This window comes from Meles meles, chromosome 13, assembly GCF_922984935.1.
Source record: "Meles meles chromosome 13, mMelMel3.1 paternal haplotype, whole genome shotgun sequence".
Lineage (NCBI taxonomy): Eukaryota > Metazoa > Chordata > Mammalia > Carnivora > Mustelidae > Meles > Meles meles.
In genome coordinates, this window is record NC_060078.1 from 24,073,747 (window position 1) to 24,089,116 (window position 15,370).

At 43.7% G+C, this 15,370-nt stretch overlaps 1 protein-coding gene across 3 annotated transcripts in view; it reads left to right on the plus strand.

Moving 5' to 3' along the window:
- ARID5B (AT-rich interaction domain 5B) overlaps positions 1 to 15,370 on the plus strand; it is a 179,393-nt gene that overhangs the window by 125,717 nt on the left and 38,306 nt on the right. For 2 of the 3 annotated variants that reach the window (XM_046026990.1, XM_046026991.1), the window contains one exon: positions 10,119 to 10,231. In XM_046026990.1, the coding sequence (XP_045882946.1) occupies positions 10,119 to 10,231 (113 nt within the window). Of the gene's footprint in view, positions 1 to 8,397; positions 8,675 to 10,118; positions 10,232 to 15,370 lie in introns of those variants that run through there. The other variant, XM_046026992.1, reaches the window with a different exon arrangement.

Here is a 15,370-nt window from a genome sequence, read left to right on the forward strand (position 1 = left end):
AATTAATAATTAGCCTCTTTTTCTCTGTCTCTTCTATTCTTTCCCCCCAAGTGCCCGGTCAAGGCTTAACATTTACTTTGACATCTTAGTTAAGGAAGTTAATAAAATAATATCTTCATTGGGGCCATTGAGTAACCTGGAGTCAATGATTACCAAATCTGAATTTTGCAAAGGAAACACCTCAGCTTCGGCAAAATTCTCAGATGCTAACATCGATGCATGACTACCCTTCCATATAACAGTAAATAAAGTCCTAAATTTCAGTGAAACGTCGAATCATCACTTTTACTGATGATTCTAGCTTCAGATGTTAATCTTGTTCTGTCTACACATTTTCAAGGACCTATTCGTAATCATAACATTGGATTGTTGACTAAAGCAGCATCCCCCAAGAGAAAGATAATGCAAGCCACATGTAACCTCCCATTTTCTAGCAACTGCATTTTAAAAGGTAAAGAGAAAAGGCAGAATTAATTTTAATTAATCCAGTATATGCAAAATATCATTTCAATATGGAATCAACACAAAATGTTAATGAGATATTTTACATTTTATATCTTGTCCTGGAAATCCTGTGTGTGTTTTATGCTTATGGTATATCTCAGTTTTGGACCCGGCATATTTCAAGTGCTCATTAGCCCCACGTGGCTAGGGGTGACCACGTGAGACAGAGCAGCTCTAAACAGTCATAGAAACGTTTTATCTTACACCGAAAAAAAAATGGGAGGAAGTTCTAACCTCTTCTGTTTATTCTTTTTGTTCATCTGATGGTTATCTGTCCACGTTTCTTCACGATGTGCACACACTCCCTCCCCCTCCCCGAGCACTCTGGCTCGCCCTGCCTCTTCCTCATGACCCCAGACTCTTGCTCTTCTCATTCTGGACCCTCGCTCCGCTCCGCTTCGACACATTTTCCAGTATTGTGGCTCGTAGGTAGCCACAAACAAATGAAGTTCAGAGATAATGCTGGTGGCTCACGGAAGAGAAAAGGGCTGGGAGGGCTTTACCTGGGCAGAGAAAAATGTCTGGGAGCCTCAAACAAATGAAAATAGTCATCTATTTACTTATAAGTAAGGGATTATCCAACTTCTTCAGTTATTCTTTCTGAAAGGTAGAAAAGCATAGAGAATGAAAAATCCCTTTTAAGTACAAATTCCCTCTGGGATCTCTTAAAAAAGAGATTGGAAGCTTATTACTTATTACTTATTGGATGATCTTTTACTTTTTCTTATGTGTATGTGTTTGAAAAACTGAAATGCCTCTCGTAACATATTAGTCCAAGTCTGTGAGAAGTTAAATACCTCCACGTAAATACACACACACACTCACGCACACACACGCACAAATGTCTCTTTTACTTATTTCCAAGTAGGGAATGTTTTCTTTAGAGATGTAGCAAATCAATTATCCTCATGTTGAAAATGGAATATCTCATTTCCAAACCTGGAGAAATGGCTGAACAAGAATGTTCTGTTTATATGAGTCTAAAAACTGTTCTGATATTTGCTGCTCCTTGCAAGGCTAGTCAGCCCCCAAAAATGTAACTTTCACTTCTGTGCTGTCATGTTCAATTGTAACACCACAGAACATATCAATCATGGACTAGAATGAGCAGCATTTTTGATTGTAACAAAAAGGAAAAAGAGAGACAAAGCCCTCTCTGTTTAAGAAGTCTTATCTTTTTAAACTTCATAAATTAGAGACATCAAAATATCTTTAAAAAACATTTTCAGACTGGATCCTTAAAATAACCTAAATTAAAAAAAAAACACAAAAACAAGTATCTTAAATTAATATTCTATTCTTATTCCAGACAGTCATACTAAGAGAGACTAAATCTGTGTTTACTGAATAGTTTTCAAAAAATGGAAATATAAGTTATTTCAGAATCTTAAGAAATACCCAGTAAACATGGAAATAATGCACTTAATCTAATTGTTAATAGCTTTCATGCAGTTGGTTTTTTTTTCCTCCATGTCCAGCACGATCTTCTCCATTAAGAGTAGAGCCCGAGCCCCAGGGCCTGGAAATGGACCCTGGGTACCAGGCATCCAGGGGGAAGAATAGCAGGAGAGATGAGCTGCCAGGGAGAAGGTTGAACCCCTTTTGCATTTTGTTTTTAAAATTTTTTAAAATATTTTATTTATTTATTTGATAGAGATCACAAGTGGGCAGAGACAGAGAGAGGGAGAAGCAGGTTCCCCGCTGAGCAGAGAGCCCGATGCAGGGCTTGATCCCAGGACTCTGTGATCATGACCTGAGCTGAAGGCAGAGGCTTTAACCCACTGAGCCACCCAGTGGCATTTTTAGAGACCATTTTTGGTTTTGCCGGGGTTGCATCTTCATGACAAGACCTTGCGGCTGGCGAGGGAAATCTGACCCTTTGTGTAGAGCGGTAACACCTGGACCAAACTGCCACCAGAATGTACTCTGTGCACCAAGCTGTGTCCTCAGGTGTCCACTCGGTCCTGATGTTTCTTTTTTTTTTTTTTTTTCTTTTTTTTTTTTTGGTCCTGATGTTTCTTTACAGAATTGTAAAATTTGGACTTCCATCGGCTCCCGATGCCATGGTGCATGCAGACACCTCATCACCTCAAAGACAAATGACCACTTGTGAAAGAGCTGCGGGCCGCCACCGTGGTGCCTTTCACGGGTCCTGAAGGGGACTTTTCCCTGACAACGGGGCCCCTGGCAGATCTGTGAGGGGCCAGAGCAAACCAAAGGGAAGCTGAGGGTTTGACAGGTCGGGCATGGATTTCAATCTCCTTCCCTATTTCCAGAATCCTCTCCTTAGGGAGTCAGTCTCCTGAAAACCCAGAGTCCTGCCTCACTCTACACCCAGATTTAGCTCCCAGATTTTCCCCTTATTCCCTAAGTGGTAGTGGAAAGTGTCTCTAATCCCCTTCGTCTTTGCCAGCGCCCTTGTAGACAAGCCTGTTATACACTTCTAGAACATTTCTGCATTCCTTTGGAATTCACTACATTGTTTCAGAATAATATATAGATAACATTTGGTCATTTAAATTTCTCTCCCTCCTCGAGACACAGAGGGGAAATCAAGATAGAAATCTGCCTGTCACTGCTGGTAAAACCTGACTGAAAAAGAGGTTTGCTTGTGTTTTAATGGCAAGAACGCGTGGAGTCACATGCTTTCAAACCAATTAGCAATACAGATGAGCTAGCAAATCGAGTTCCATTTATAGGGTGGGGGAAGGGGAGAAGTCAAATAATCTGTGTTTTTAAGTGTTTCTGAGAAATGAAGACCTCCGGGGCAGAGAGAAGGCGGATCAGGAAATAGCTATGCAAATCGCATGCCTATGAAATTACTAAAACTTTGATCAGGGGCATTAACAATTGCTCCAGCATTCACAAGTATGAAACAAAGAGTGAGTAAGACTGGGCATGTTTTGGAAGGGATTACAAGAGTGTTGACTTACGTGGTTTGTTGAACAGTCAATGAAGTCCGAGGCTGTTTTGGACTTCAGCTGCCCAGGCAGTCCAGGTATGACAAACGTACTAAGACATTCCACTCTCATTAGTGACTTGTGGGGATCTCAGCGATGCTGACAAACAGCCAAAGTGGCAGGACCTCGTGTGAAGCCTGCTTCCTTTCTTTTTTGCCCCCTGCCCTCCTTCTAACAACACAACTGCTCTCCCCTCACAGGAGCTGGAAGGGGCTCTGGGTTCTGAGAGAGGGTCGTTCTGTGGAAATGCTAAATCGTGGTTATGGGCCCAGTGGTCCAAACAGTGCCAGGGGAGGGCTGGAGCCAAGGCAGACGTGGACACTTGCAGTGGCCACGACATCCAGGGTGGCAGTGTGATGGGCCCTCTGGGGCACACACAGCGGTCATCGCTCAGGGCAGCCGAGAGTGAGGACATTATGAGGGCAGCTCCTGCCTCGGTTCACGCCTCTGAACTATTCTCTTTCATGCCTTGGTTTAAGAAAAAAAATTACTGGGCGCCTGGGTGGCTCAGTTGGTTGAACGATTGCCTTCGGCTCAGGTCATGATCCCGGACTTCCAGAATGGAGTCCCGCCTCGGGCTCCCGGCTCCTTGGGGAATCTGCTTCTCCCTCTGACCTTCTCCTCTCTCATGCTCTCTCTCACTCATTCTCTCTCAAATAAATAAATAAAATCTTAAATTAAAAAAAAAATCTTAAAAAAAAAAACAGTTGTAAAAAAAATTTTTTTTTCTTTAAAAAAAAATTACCCTGGAAAAGGGAACTGTCAGAACAGTTGTGGAAAATGATAACAGTCTTGCAGTGGGTTTTTTTGCTGTTTGTCTTACCTCTCGCCTCTTGCTGTCAAGTCATCCTTTCCGTGGGAACATCCCACAAGATGGAGTCAAGCACGTCAACGGCCCCAGGGGCTCGTGTCTCAGACAACATGGTTGCTTCCCAGACATTCCTGTTGGGTGTAGAAGGTTGTTTATGGGAAAACAGAATAAAAGTAAACTTGAAAATTGTTAAATCTGTGTGTCATGAGTGCTCTGCGCATTCAGGGAAAGATTCAACCAGTTAACAGACTTTGAGTATCACCAGCAGCCGCCGCCGCTTCCTGGCATCATTCTCTTAGGTGTGGAGCAGTGAGTATAGGGAATCTAGCTGCGGATTTGAAATGAACGTTTCAGGGAATCATTTATGAATTTTTAAACTAAAAATGTTGGCTTTAAGTTAAAGCCAAAATGAGGGCTGAGAGCTTCTGTTTTTCTTTTCTTTTTTCCTAAGTATTTGAAAACTGAAATTCTGTAAGAGATTATCTGTGAAATGCCTTTCTTTTATTACACCCATAAATTTCAGGAGTGGCTTTGATCAAGCCTTCTGCCATGCATGGTTTCTAAATCTTTTACTCATACATTAATAACTTTAAAAACACTCATCCTATTTTTGTTGTAGTGAAAGAGGAAGTTTCTAAATAGTCAAAAGGGAAACATTGAAAATAGAACACAGTAAATGATAACTAAATTAGGGTATTTTTTTTTTCCAGCAAGAGCAATGCTCCATGCTGAAACTTGCCAGAGTATTTTAAGATTATTGTCTATAAAGCAAATATACCAGAGAATTGAGATGCTCAGAGGAAAGGCATTACAGAAATGCAAAGTATTATCAGTAATGCATACTATACGTGGAACGATGTTTGTCAGTCCCTAATACATCAGTCAGAGGAGTTTAGTTTTCTGGCTTGTGTTTAGTGTTTAAAACACACACACACACACACACACAGGCACATGCGCACACACGCAAAACTTGCAAATCAAGTGAGCTAACGCTCTGCCAACTTCCTCTAGATATTGACCCTGGGGGTCAAACTCTTAGGAAAATGATGCCTGGTTTTCCATCCCCCTAATTGCAGTCCCCACCAACAAGCAAGTCCTATCTCTAAGAGGGAGCTCACAGAGAATTTCTCGAGAGAATATGGAGCTGCTTTGGCAACAAAATGCTCTCTGCAAAATGAGAAGAAAGAGTTGTTAACTGATGAGTCAATCCCGCTTTTATAGCAGTTTATCTTCGTGGTATTTCCAAGAGCATAAATGTTATAAAAAAAAAGAGAGACGGTCATGACAGGAAGAACACAGTAGAAAAAAACAGGAACGTTTAAGCCAAAAGCAATTTACTTTGCCAGTAACTGGTTACATTTCCTTTGTTTTATTATTATTATTTCAAGAGTTGGGGTTGAGCTGAAAGTTTCCCACACCTGGCGCTGCCCTGACACGTAACTTGTCAGAGCCCATAGTGAAGTGAACATATAAAAGAATGCCTGGAAATTCTGAGCTTCTAGACGCATTAAGAAAACAAACAAACCCAAAAACCTTGTTTTGCTATGATGTCAAAAAAAAAAAGTTCTAATTTATTAATATTTGACGGAGTTAAGAGGAAAAAACAAAACGTGTGGGTCAGATGTCAAAGTCGCCAGGAGCACCCGCGGTGGCCGATGCTCCTGGGATCAACACCGATGGAAATAGTAGTGACTTCACAAAGGCGCATACTTGTTAATTTCATGACGCTGAGTAAGAGGAACAGATGGGCAGTCAGAGAGGAAAGATTTTTTTAAAAACCACAGAGATCTTTTACTGTTCAGGCAGAAGAGCCGGTGGCCTCCTGCAAAGGGGGAATGTGGATGGCTCTCTCAGTGTTACAGACCTGTGCGCCATTAGTGGAAGCCAGGTCGGCGGGGACCCTGCTCCATGTCAAACCTGTAGGATGCCGTTGGCTGCCTGAGATGGGCCCTAGCACCCATGTGCTATGTGGTATTTGGGTGTTTTTGTTTGGGGAAAGCTCCCTGGTGACTTCCAGCCCACGTTAACCGTATAGCTATCTCATTGAGACAGAATGAATGCCTCTGTCTGTTAGAATTTCCTTAAAACAAGGACTCTGGATAAAATCCAGTGGCCTGGGTTGGACTCCTTCTGCTACCTGTAACCAGTTGCAAGACCTAAAACAAGTAATTTCTTCTGTGTCTCAGTTTCTTGGTCTGGAAAATGGGGATCATAATCTCCCCTTCCTGCTGGTTTGCTGCGAGTTTTTAAATGAGTTATTATAGGCACAGGGCTGACTGGCACAGAGAAAGTGCTCAGTAAAGAGCAGCTATTCTTACTGTTTGTGTGTAGTATTGAAAACACTCATGTGAAGAGCATTGACTGAATGCCGTGAATGAGCCCGGCCAGAGCTGGGCTGTGGATTATACACATGTGAAAGTCGCCGTGCATTTATGGCTTCTCACTACGTATGTATGTATGTATGTATGTATTTACTTCATTACTTACTTATTTATTTTGTAGTGGGACTGACTAGAGCCAGTTGTGCTCTCAACAGCTTTGCTGCTGGCTCCCCACACTCCTGACCACCACCGCACCATAAAGCGTTTGTTTTCACTCGCCCACCCGGCAAATGATTTGTTCTCTTGACTCTGTGAGAAAAAATAAAATAAAAGTAGCCTGGAATAACCAGAACTTTTACTCCCCCCAAATAGCCAGCCCCTCAATTCCAAAGCTTGCCCTGGGGTCTTATAGATCCCAGAGGTTTCAGAATATATTATGCCCCCCCCCCCCCCACCCAGTTCTGCATGCTCCATTCTCCCTGGGACTTTGAACATCTGCTCTTCAGGGCACTGGGGCATTGGGGACAAGATCACAGCCCTTCCCAGATGCCAGACACAGGGGCTTAATGGTCATCAGGAACCAAGAGCCTTGGGTTTTCTGTCTCAATTCACGGAGCAAACTTGCAAGTCTCTGGGTTACGTTCCCAGAGCTCAAGTGTAAATAGTGAAGGTGAATGCAGTTTTACAGGTGCCTAGTACGACAGGTACGCACATGGCCGGGTGGCGGGTTTGGCTCATGAAGACTTGAAGGAGGTACCTGTGGGCATTTTTAGTTCCATCCGTCACTGTTTCATTCACCAAGTTGATACTATGTAATGCCATCTCCTGGGTGTGTCCTGGGCAGGTGACAGGTGAATGCACATGGTCCTGCCCTTCAGGACTCTCCAGCCGAGGCTAAAATAACCCCTAAACCGCAGCTAAAATACCACGAATACAGTGGTACCTTCCAGAAGAGAAAGCCAGACAAGGAGGGGAGAAGGGAAAGGAGAAGCGAGGTCTGTGAGTTCGAGGCTGGAGCGATCAGTGGCTCTGCCTAGCCCACGCGCAGTGTCAGCGACTTGCCTCATGAGGAACAAAAGGCTTTTTCTCTTGATCAGATCCCGTTTAGAGTTAAGTTTGTGTGAGCAGAATATTAGGTGCTAGCCTGTTCTAAATTTATGATTCTCAGAATTTGCTGGGGAAGGGCATGTGCTTCTCTGGGTTCTGAAAACAGCTCAAAGAATGGAGAAAATAGACCCAATTTGAGGATGACCTATTGTCAGTTCCCGGAACCTCTGCCTGTATTTAAAACAGCCTGTTCAGTACAAGTTCTATCTAAAAGGCCTTTGGGATTTGAAAGCTTTCTGGAAAGAAATGCTTTTAGGTTTAAGTGGGTTTTTTGCCAAAATGTGAGAAAGGAGAGATCGTAGTTAACAAGTCTGAGAACAGAGGCGATTCTGTTTTGTTTCTTTTCGTGAAATGTCTCAGACCTACCCCACGTTCTGCTCCCTTTCTGTCCGCTCTTTCTGCTCGGCTATTATTTTGATAAGGGACATGAAAGGACATCCTTCCCTCATGCTCATTAAAGTCTTAGCACTTGGGTCCGTTGTGGAAACACTTCTGTGCTACACAGAGTCTTGAACCAAAATAGTCCACGCCCTGGCTCGGGGCTGAGGCTGGGGCCGGTTCATGGAAGGTGGTGGCAGGAGGCTGGGACAGGGGATCAGGTCAGGAGCAGGAGGTCAGGATCCACAAAACAGGCCCGATGAAATCACCAGCCCCGTGCAGGGCGGGGGAGAGAGCAGAGCCCTCCCTGCCCGTCTGGCAACTCCGGCAAAGTCCTCAGAGCTCATCCCACACACTCCGTGCTAGTCACTGCTGTGTGTTTACATGAGTAATGGAGCTGCGGGGGGAGGGGAGTTGTAAGCAGAGCGCGGAGCCTGGCAGCTCGCATTCGCAATCGCGTTCGCCCTGGGAGGGAAGCTGACAGCCACACCAAGTCAAGTCGAGACTTCCAGGGACGTGGCCGGGAAGCGGTCACATGCTGTAGCTTTCAGGAGCACAGACATCCTCAGACAGATGTTTGTCGACTGGAATGGGTAATCGCGACTTTCTCTTTGCTTTGATTTTTGTCTGGGAGTTTGTTTCCTCGTGATAATTCCAGGCTGGCTTTGGGGGATGGACCTCTGGACACTCGTCCGCCGGGGGTGAGGGAGGGGAGGAGAGGAGAGGACAGGGGGTTTGGGAGGGGGATCCTGAGCCCCACAAGCCACTTTTTAAACTTTTGTCCAACTGGAAAGGCAGCTCGGCTTTCCTGAGCTTTCCCAGCAGCAGAGCTGTTATCCACAGTAGAAAAATCGAAGGAGCGGGACTTGTTCTGTGAGTGAGAGGAGTTCAGTATCAGATGTCCCAAAACGCCTGGTTCACTGTGTGATGTCAGGAAGATGAACAGCAATTAAAAGCGTCCGGAGTTGTTCGGAATTGACACTGTCGTCATCCTACCTTAAAGCAATTAAAAAGTGTGGGTGTCTCGAAAAGGCTGGAAGAACACTGCTTGGGGTGTAATTCATTTGTTTGGAACTGTTCAAGGGCTTCTAGGTTAGTGCTTTGTTTTAATTTTGCTCAGCTTGGGTGACTGATGGAGCTCGGTGTGAAAGCTGATGCCGGACACTCAGAGCACTAGATAAACAGCCGCTCTTTTTTGCTGCTTTCTGTGTGGATCTTAAAGGGATTCGAGCTCAGCATCAAGGATAAACTAGAACTTTGATTCTGCATCTTGTCTGTGGCTTTAAAAAAGTATACCCTTCACGGAATCAGGCCAACCCCCGTGTGATCTTTGCAAGTTATTTTAAATAACCCTCAAGATCGTCATAAAAACTCCACTGGAAGGGAAAAGAGAGCATCCTGATTTGAATGTAGATGCCAGATTTGCTAAGATCTGAGACACGCTGGTCGCAATATTATTGTAAATACGTGTAAGACTAGCTTTCCGATTGTTATCATGAATACGCTTTCTGTGCTCTCTCCCTACTGATTTGTATCCTATCCACTTGTAGGGACCACAGTTTCAGAAAACGCTCATGTCTCCACTTTTGAGGACAGAGGTTTTCGAACGCTGCATTACTAGGAGAGCGTAATGGGCTTGCAAGTCACCTAGATTTCTGAAAACGAGATACAAAACAAAAAAGAATCATCTGGGAGCCTGGCTTAGGGTTGTCCTTCAGCTCAACATGTTTCTTTTCTAATAGTAGGGAAGTGCATTTTCCTTATTATTGTCCTTGGGAGCCGAGAGCTTCGTTTTATGTATGCTAATCAGACAGGTTAGAGTGTGCTAGATTAGCTCTGGGAAGCGCGTACAGAACCGTAGAGTCTACTGAGATGCAAGCCTTCAGAGAAGGGAGCATAATGTGAGGTAGGTTTGCACACCTCCGTGCCCTCCGAACAGGTGAGAGGGCACCTCTCTATTAAACACGTTTGGTCTCTCTTCATAAGGAAACCCATGCCAGTGAAAATGTACATGAGTTATTCTTCATTTGTTTTCAGCGCCAAATCTTAAAGGCAGACCACGCAAAAAGAAGCCATGCCCACAGAGAAGAGATTCTTTCAGTGGTGTTAAAGATTCCAACAACAACTCCGATGGCAAGGCTGTGGCCAAGGTATGATCGTTCGCTTCCTGCTCTCTCTGTTTGACTGCATCTTTTTTTTTTTTTTCTTTTTTCCCTTTTTCTCTTTATCTCTCTGCTCTGGTGTCTTGGTGGCAGTTTTCAATTCAGAATCTAGCTTTGGTATTCACAGCTCTCTGGGTCTGTTCCCGACACCTCCCCTCCCCTGGGTGGCTGGGGGAGGGGGGAGCGAGCGTAGGCATTTTTGATTGGTCAACAGAAAGACTTCCCACCTCCCAGTCTGGCCTGTTGGGTAAAGGACAGATGATTAAGCGCCCACGTCACTGAAGCTGAGATTTCATAGAAGGTGACACAATGACATAGTTTACTCTGCTTGTATCAAAAATAGACCAAGCTGAACCATCCTCTTTCTGAACGTGTTCATCTAAATATGTTGCAGAGATTAACAGAGGATGAAATTAGAAATGGCTAGAATTGCATTTTTTTAGTTCTGTTTTTCCAAAGTCACCTCTAATTTATTGTAGACTAAAACTGAAGATGTTTACCTGTTTGGAAAAACAGTTACATGGATACAAGTACCCATATATGCAATTGTATCTCCCGAAAGATCTCTGTTAACACAGAATGAAAATCCAAATTCTAAACTATTTCTCGGGGCCCAGGCCCATTTTGCCCAAGCATTCCTTGGAGTCCTGAAAGTGCACGCCTGAGGTATTTAGCGCCATGAAGGGTGAAGGGTCACTTCATGTTTGTAGACTTACCTTTTTGACTTTCGTGGGGTTGGTCAGATTTGCACGGTTTTGTTTACCGGGTGTTTGCGCTTAGGTGTTGATTCTGTGCCAAAGGTAGCAATAACCCCTTTAGGACCCGAATTAAAGACCAGATTTCAACTGATCCTATGTTTCCAGATCCAAGGACTAAACTTAACAAAATTGGGAACATTTTCACTAGTGGTGAACTTGGAAGATTCTGATGTAGGAAAATAAGGATTTGGTTCTGTGTTGGCAGTCTACTGTTACTCTGCCCTGTTTGTCACTCCTCTTCCCAGTGTAATGAAGCCAACCCTAGACAGCCACAGTTTATAAATCTTATTTTTAGCGGATGACTGTTTTATCAGGAAGTGCTGAGGACTTTTTGGTTAGGATTGCTTCGTGCTTCCAAGAATGCAAAGGGTTAAGAAGAGATCAACCAGTAGAAATGTGTATTTTCTGGCTACACACCAATCTGTCTTTCCCTAAGGTTATTTTTGTCCTGCTCTTTTGACCTTCAGCAAATGAGTGCACATGGGTACCAAGAATGACATTTTCTAGTAATTTGAACATCTCAGCCCTAGAACTACCTATCAGCTTGCATGGCCTCGAAGCCTGTCAGCAGGAACAGTTTATTCCCTGTGATGTGGTTTGCAAGATACTATAGGATGGAGTGAGAAAGTTTTATGATCTTAGCCTTCAACCAAGCTTGCCCTGCTGGTGTCTTACGTTGGCCCCCTGCCCCATACCTCCAAGGTGACATCATGTGTTTATCCCAGTATGTTTGTACCTGAGCCCAACAGGATGAATGAAGCTCCTTCCCATGTCATCTGGAGTTACTAATGAAGTATGCCTCTGGGAATGTTACAAAACTCATACAAATTGATCTGAAAGACCAGCACCTCCAATATTTCTCAGCATGGAAGGCTGCTCAACACTCACAATAGGACCCACAAAACTGAAGAGAACAGGAGCCTGTTCTGTATTTCATGTTCACTGGATTCTTAGGCAGGATCGTAGTCAAACCTGGGTTTTCTAGGAGACCCTTCCCCCCTACCCGCATCAACGCTGCCATTCAGAATCTTCACAAGGAGGTTCATCGTCCTTCCATCATTGGTTTCAGTGATGAGCGGATGAGGCACCGGCCGCAGTCAGCCCCTGGGCACTGGTCTAAACACCCAGCTCTTCTCAAAGTCTTGGATTACAGTTCTGCCTTGGCTGCTTCCAACGGGTCTGGCAAGACCACTTCAACTAAAAGAACGAGACTAGTAGGCATGGAGTATGGCGGGCTTGTGTGTTGACACCAGCACACAGATGAGAAGTCTCTACAAAATGAACAGGCCACCTCTGGGACCAGGACAACCACTAGAAAGGCATTTATGTCTTAAAGAGGTCTTTTCTCGTGAAACACTGTCAGAGAGATTACAAGCCTGTGACCATCTGATCACTTGCTGAACTGGAAGCAATATTTCAAGTGACAGTTGGGCTTTATGACCAACACCTGTGTGATTGTGTTTTGCAAAAGTGTCTCAAACAGACTATTTCTAACCATGGATACATACCAGCTCCACACAGCAAAGCTCTCTAGAATGAGAACCTCCTGGGTTTGTGGTCTGCATGGCTGGAAGAGCAGTTCGAGTAATTTGCCTGTTGCCATCAAAATGTTGCACTCTCTCAATGAAAATGTCAAAGCCAGCTTTGCCAGACTCTGTTTTCCAAGGGACGGAGGATCTCATGGCTTTCCAAAGACAGCAAAAGTCACACAGAAAAGAGGCTACCCGTTCTCTGAAGATATCTTGAAAGTGTCCAACCAAATCCTGCTATTTCCCCGGGACCATCTAATGGCAGCTGATGTGGGCCCAAGCCCATTCATATGGTGATCTGTACAAGAAAAATCTTCTCAGTCCAGTCCTCTAATGGGAAGCCCCCACAGATAGAGGGCAAATGACTTTTCACATTCTGTAGGCATTTTTGAAAGGCCAGAAGTATATTACAGGTGCCTTATACTCAAAATGGAACAAAAAGAGGGAGACCTTGGTGTGCCATATGTTCTTTCACTTAAATCACAAATATCCCTTTGATATTTCACAAATGTGATACTTTCATTATTTTCACTGTTTCCTCCAGTTTGGTCCCCAGAACCACTCCCAGGAATTATCCTTCCTGCTTCACTGGAGGGCAGATGAGGGTCTCCTAGCAAGTTAATGACCACATCAGAATTAGACTGTAGCTTCTTCTTTCTTGCTGGTTCATCACATCTTGCTGCCCCAGTTGAAGGCTGGATTAGTTATAACTCAGTCCAGGGAAGGGATGTGGTTAATATCAGATAGGTGGTGGTTCACTGAAAACATCAAATGTGGATTCTTGAATTAGCACTTCCTCAATCGCTTTAGAAATCCCAAAGCTTTTAGTGAATTCAACAAGTAGAAGGTGTTCAGGTTGGGAAAAACAGATCTAGGAATCAACTGTCACCATCAAAAGGTTGGGCATTCTCAAGATCAACATGAAGACCACCTCCTGTTTTTAAAATTGCAGGAGATTAAAATGTTAACTGAAAAAGAGAATATTTGGGGTAAATGTGAAAATGTGTAGGAGGGAAGTTGGCCAGGTCCTACCCAGAAATAGAGTAATAGCCTAAAGGGCTCCTTTATGTTAACTCAAGAAATGTATGGAGCTAGCCGGAGAAAGGAAACCACTGCTCACTTCTTACAAGGCATCTGCTTGTCCCCAACCCCCAGCCCTGAAGAGGAGAAACCTGCTGGCTCACCCACCAAGGTTCAAGACGGAGTTCAGTAGGTGGTAGCCTGGCTTTCCCAGGAGCCTTCTCTACAAAGCAGGGAGTCTGAATGACTTTGGACCTGGTTTGTGCACCTGGTCTGTGCTTTCCTTCTATTTCTGGATGCTTCTGCACAGTTTGAGGCAGAAGGTTAGGCAGCCTTCTAGACCTTAAGGGAAGACTCATACTTCCTTAACAGTGGTGCTTTGACCTTATAATATAAATAATGGCCCATGATCGCTGCAAGTTTAGGACTCAGGCTGTTTTATATGCAAATCTTGTATCTGCTCCTGTTTGTGCAAAACCAGGATTTGGAGTGAGGCCCACCTGAGTCTAAAACCAGAGTTCTGACCCCATGAGCCAACTACAAAATGCATAACCTCGCCGAGCTTCATTTTCCTCAACTATAAAATGGAGCTAGAGGCCTCCCTCTGATGATTGTTGTGAACATTTGGTGGACTGTAGGAAGTCCACAGCACTGTATCCAGCTCATTGCTGGGCCTCAACTGATACTGGTTTCCTTCCCTTTGCTCAATATACAATAGAAGGAATGGAGCCCTTCTATGCTTTGGAAACCACCTAGTTTTATCTTATATTCCTCATTTGATAGATCACGTTTCTAAGGTTTTGTGATGCTTAGTGATAAGATATGCTTTTAATTGGAAGTGTATTTTGACTCTGGATTCCATTTTTTTATGAGTGTCAGTAAATTATGGTGTTGATTACCGCAAGCCCTAGAATGAGGCCACCTGGGTTCAGATCCCAAGCTCACCGCATACTAACTTGGACATGATCCTGTGGCTGTCATTCATCCCCTCTGTGCCTCAGTTTCCTCATCTCTCACACAAGAATAATCACGTGCCTTGCTAGGGTTGCGGACATAAAATAAGATAATACCTTAAAAAGTGCTTAGAACAGAGCCTGGCTATATCGTAAGCACTCACAAAAGGCCGGGGCAATGCAGATTAAAACTGGAATGATTTTCTGATTTCAAAAGCCATTAAATTAGAGATTTCATCAGAACTTGAGACTTGGTCTAAAATTTGGCAGTGAGAAATGATGACAACATAAAGTTTCACAGGATGTTCACCTTAATGTAACGTGACAAAGCACTCAAGTTTGAAAATATTGTAAGTAAAAATTCTACGTGGAAAAGTGTTTTAGTCCCATTTGCACAGCCCCTTAAAAATTAAAATCTTATCTGGAGGCCCAGTTGAATGAGTTGTACAGGAAGTTTTATTTTTTTCCAGAACCAGTCTAAAGATATTAACCTCGCACGTTCGCTTGAGAGAATAAGTTAAAGAAAACCCTTGCAGGAGGATACAGTTCCCTTGTATAAATAAGCATAGCCTTTTATATCCTTAAGGCCTAGAAAGGACATGCTGAAGGGAGAGAGAAAGAGGGGTCAAAAATCTGAAATGGAAAACAATGTTGAATAGGTGGGACATTTTTACTCATAATATTTCCCAGCACTTGCCCTATTCTCTCCAACGTTAGATATGGAGATGTAAAGAATATCGGAATGTACACATTCCCCATGGGCGCACTTGAACTCAAAGTCTGACCCTTTGTACTTCCCCCTTTTACAATTAAAATAGCTCAGCAACTTAGCGTTATATTTAACAACCATCAAAGGCCTCTTGTAGA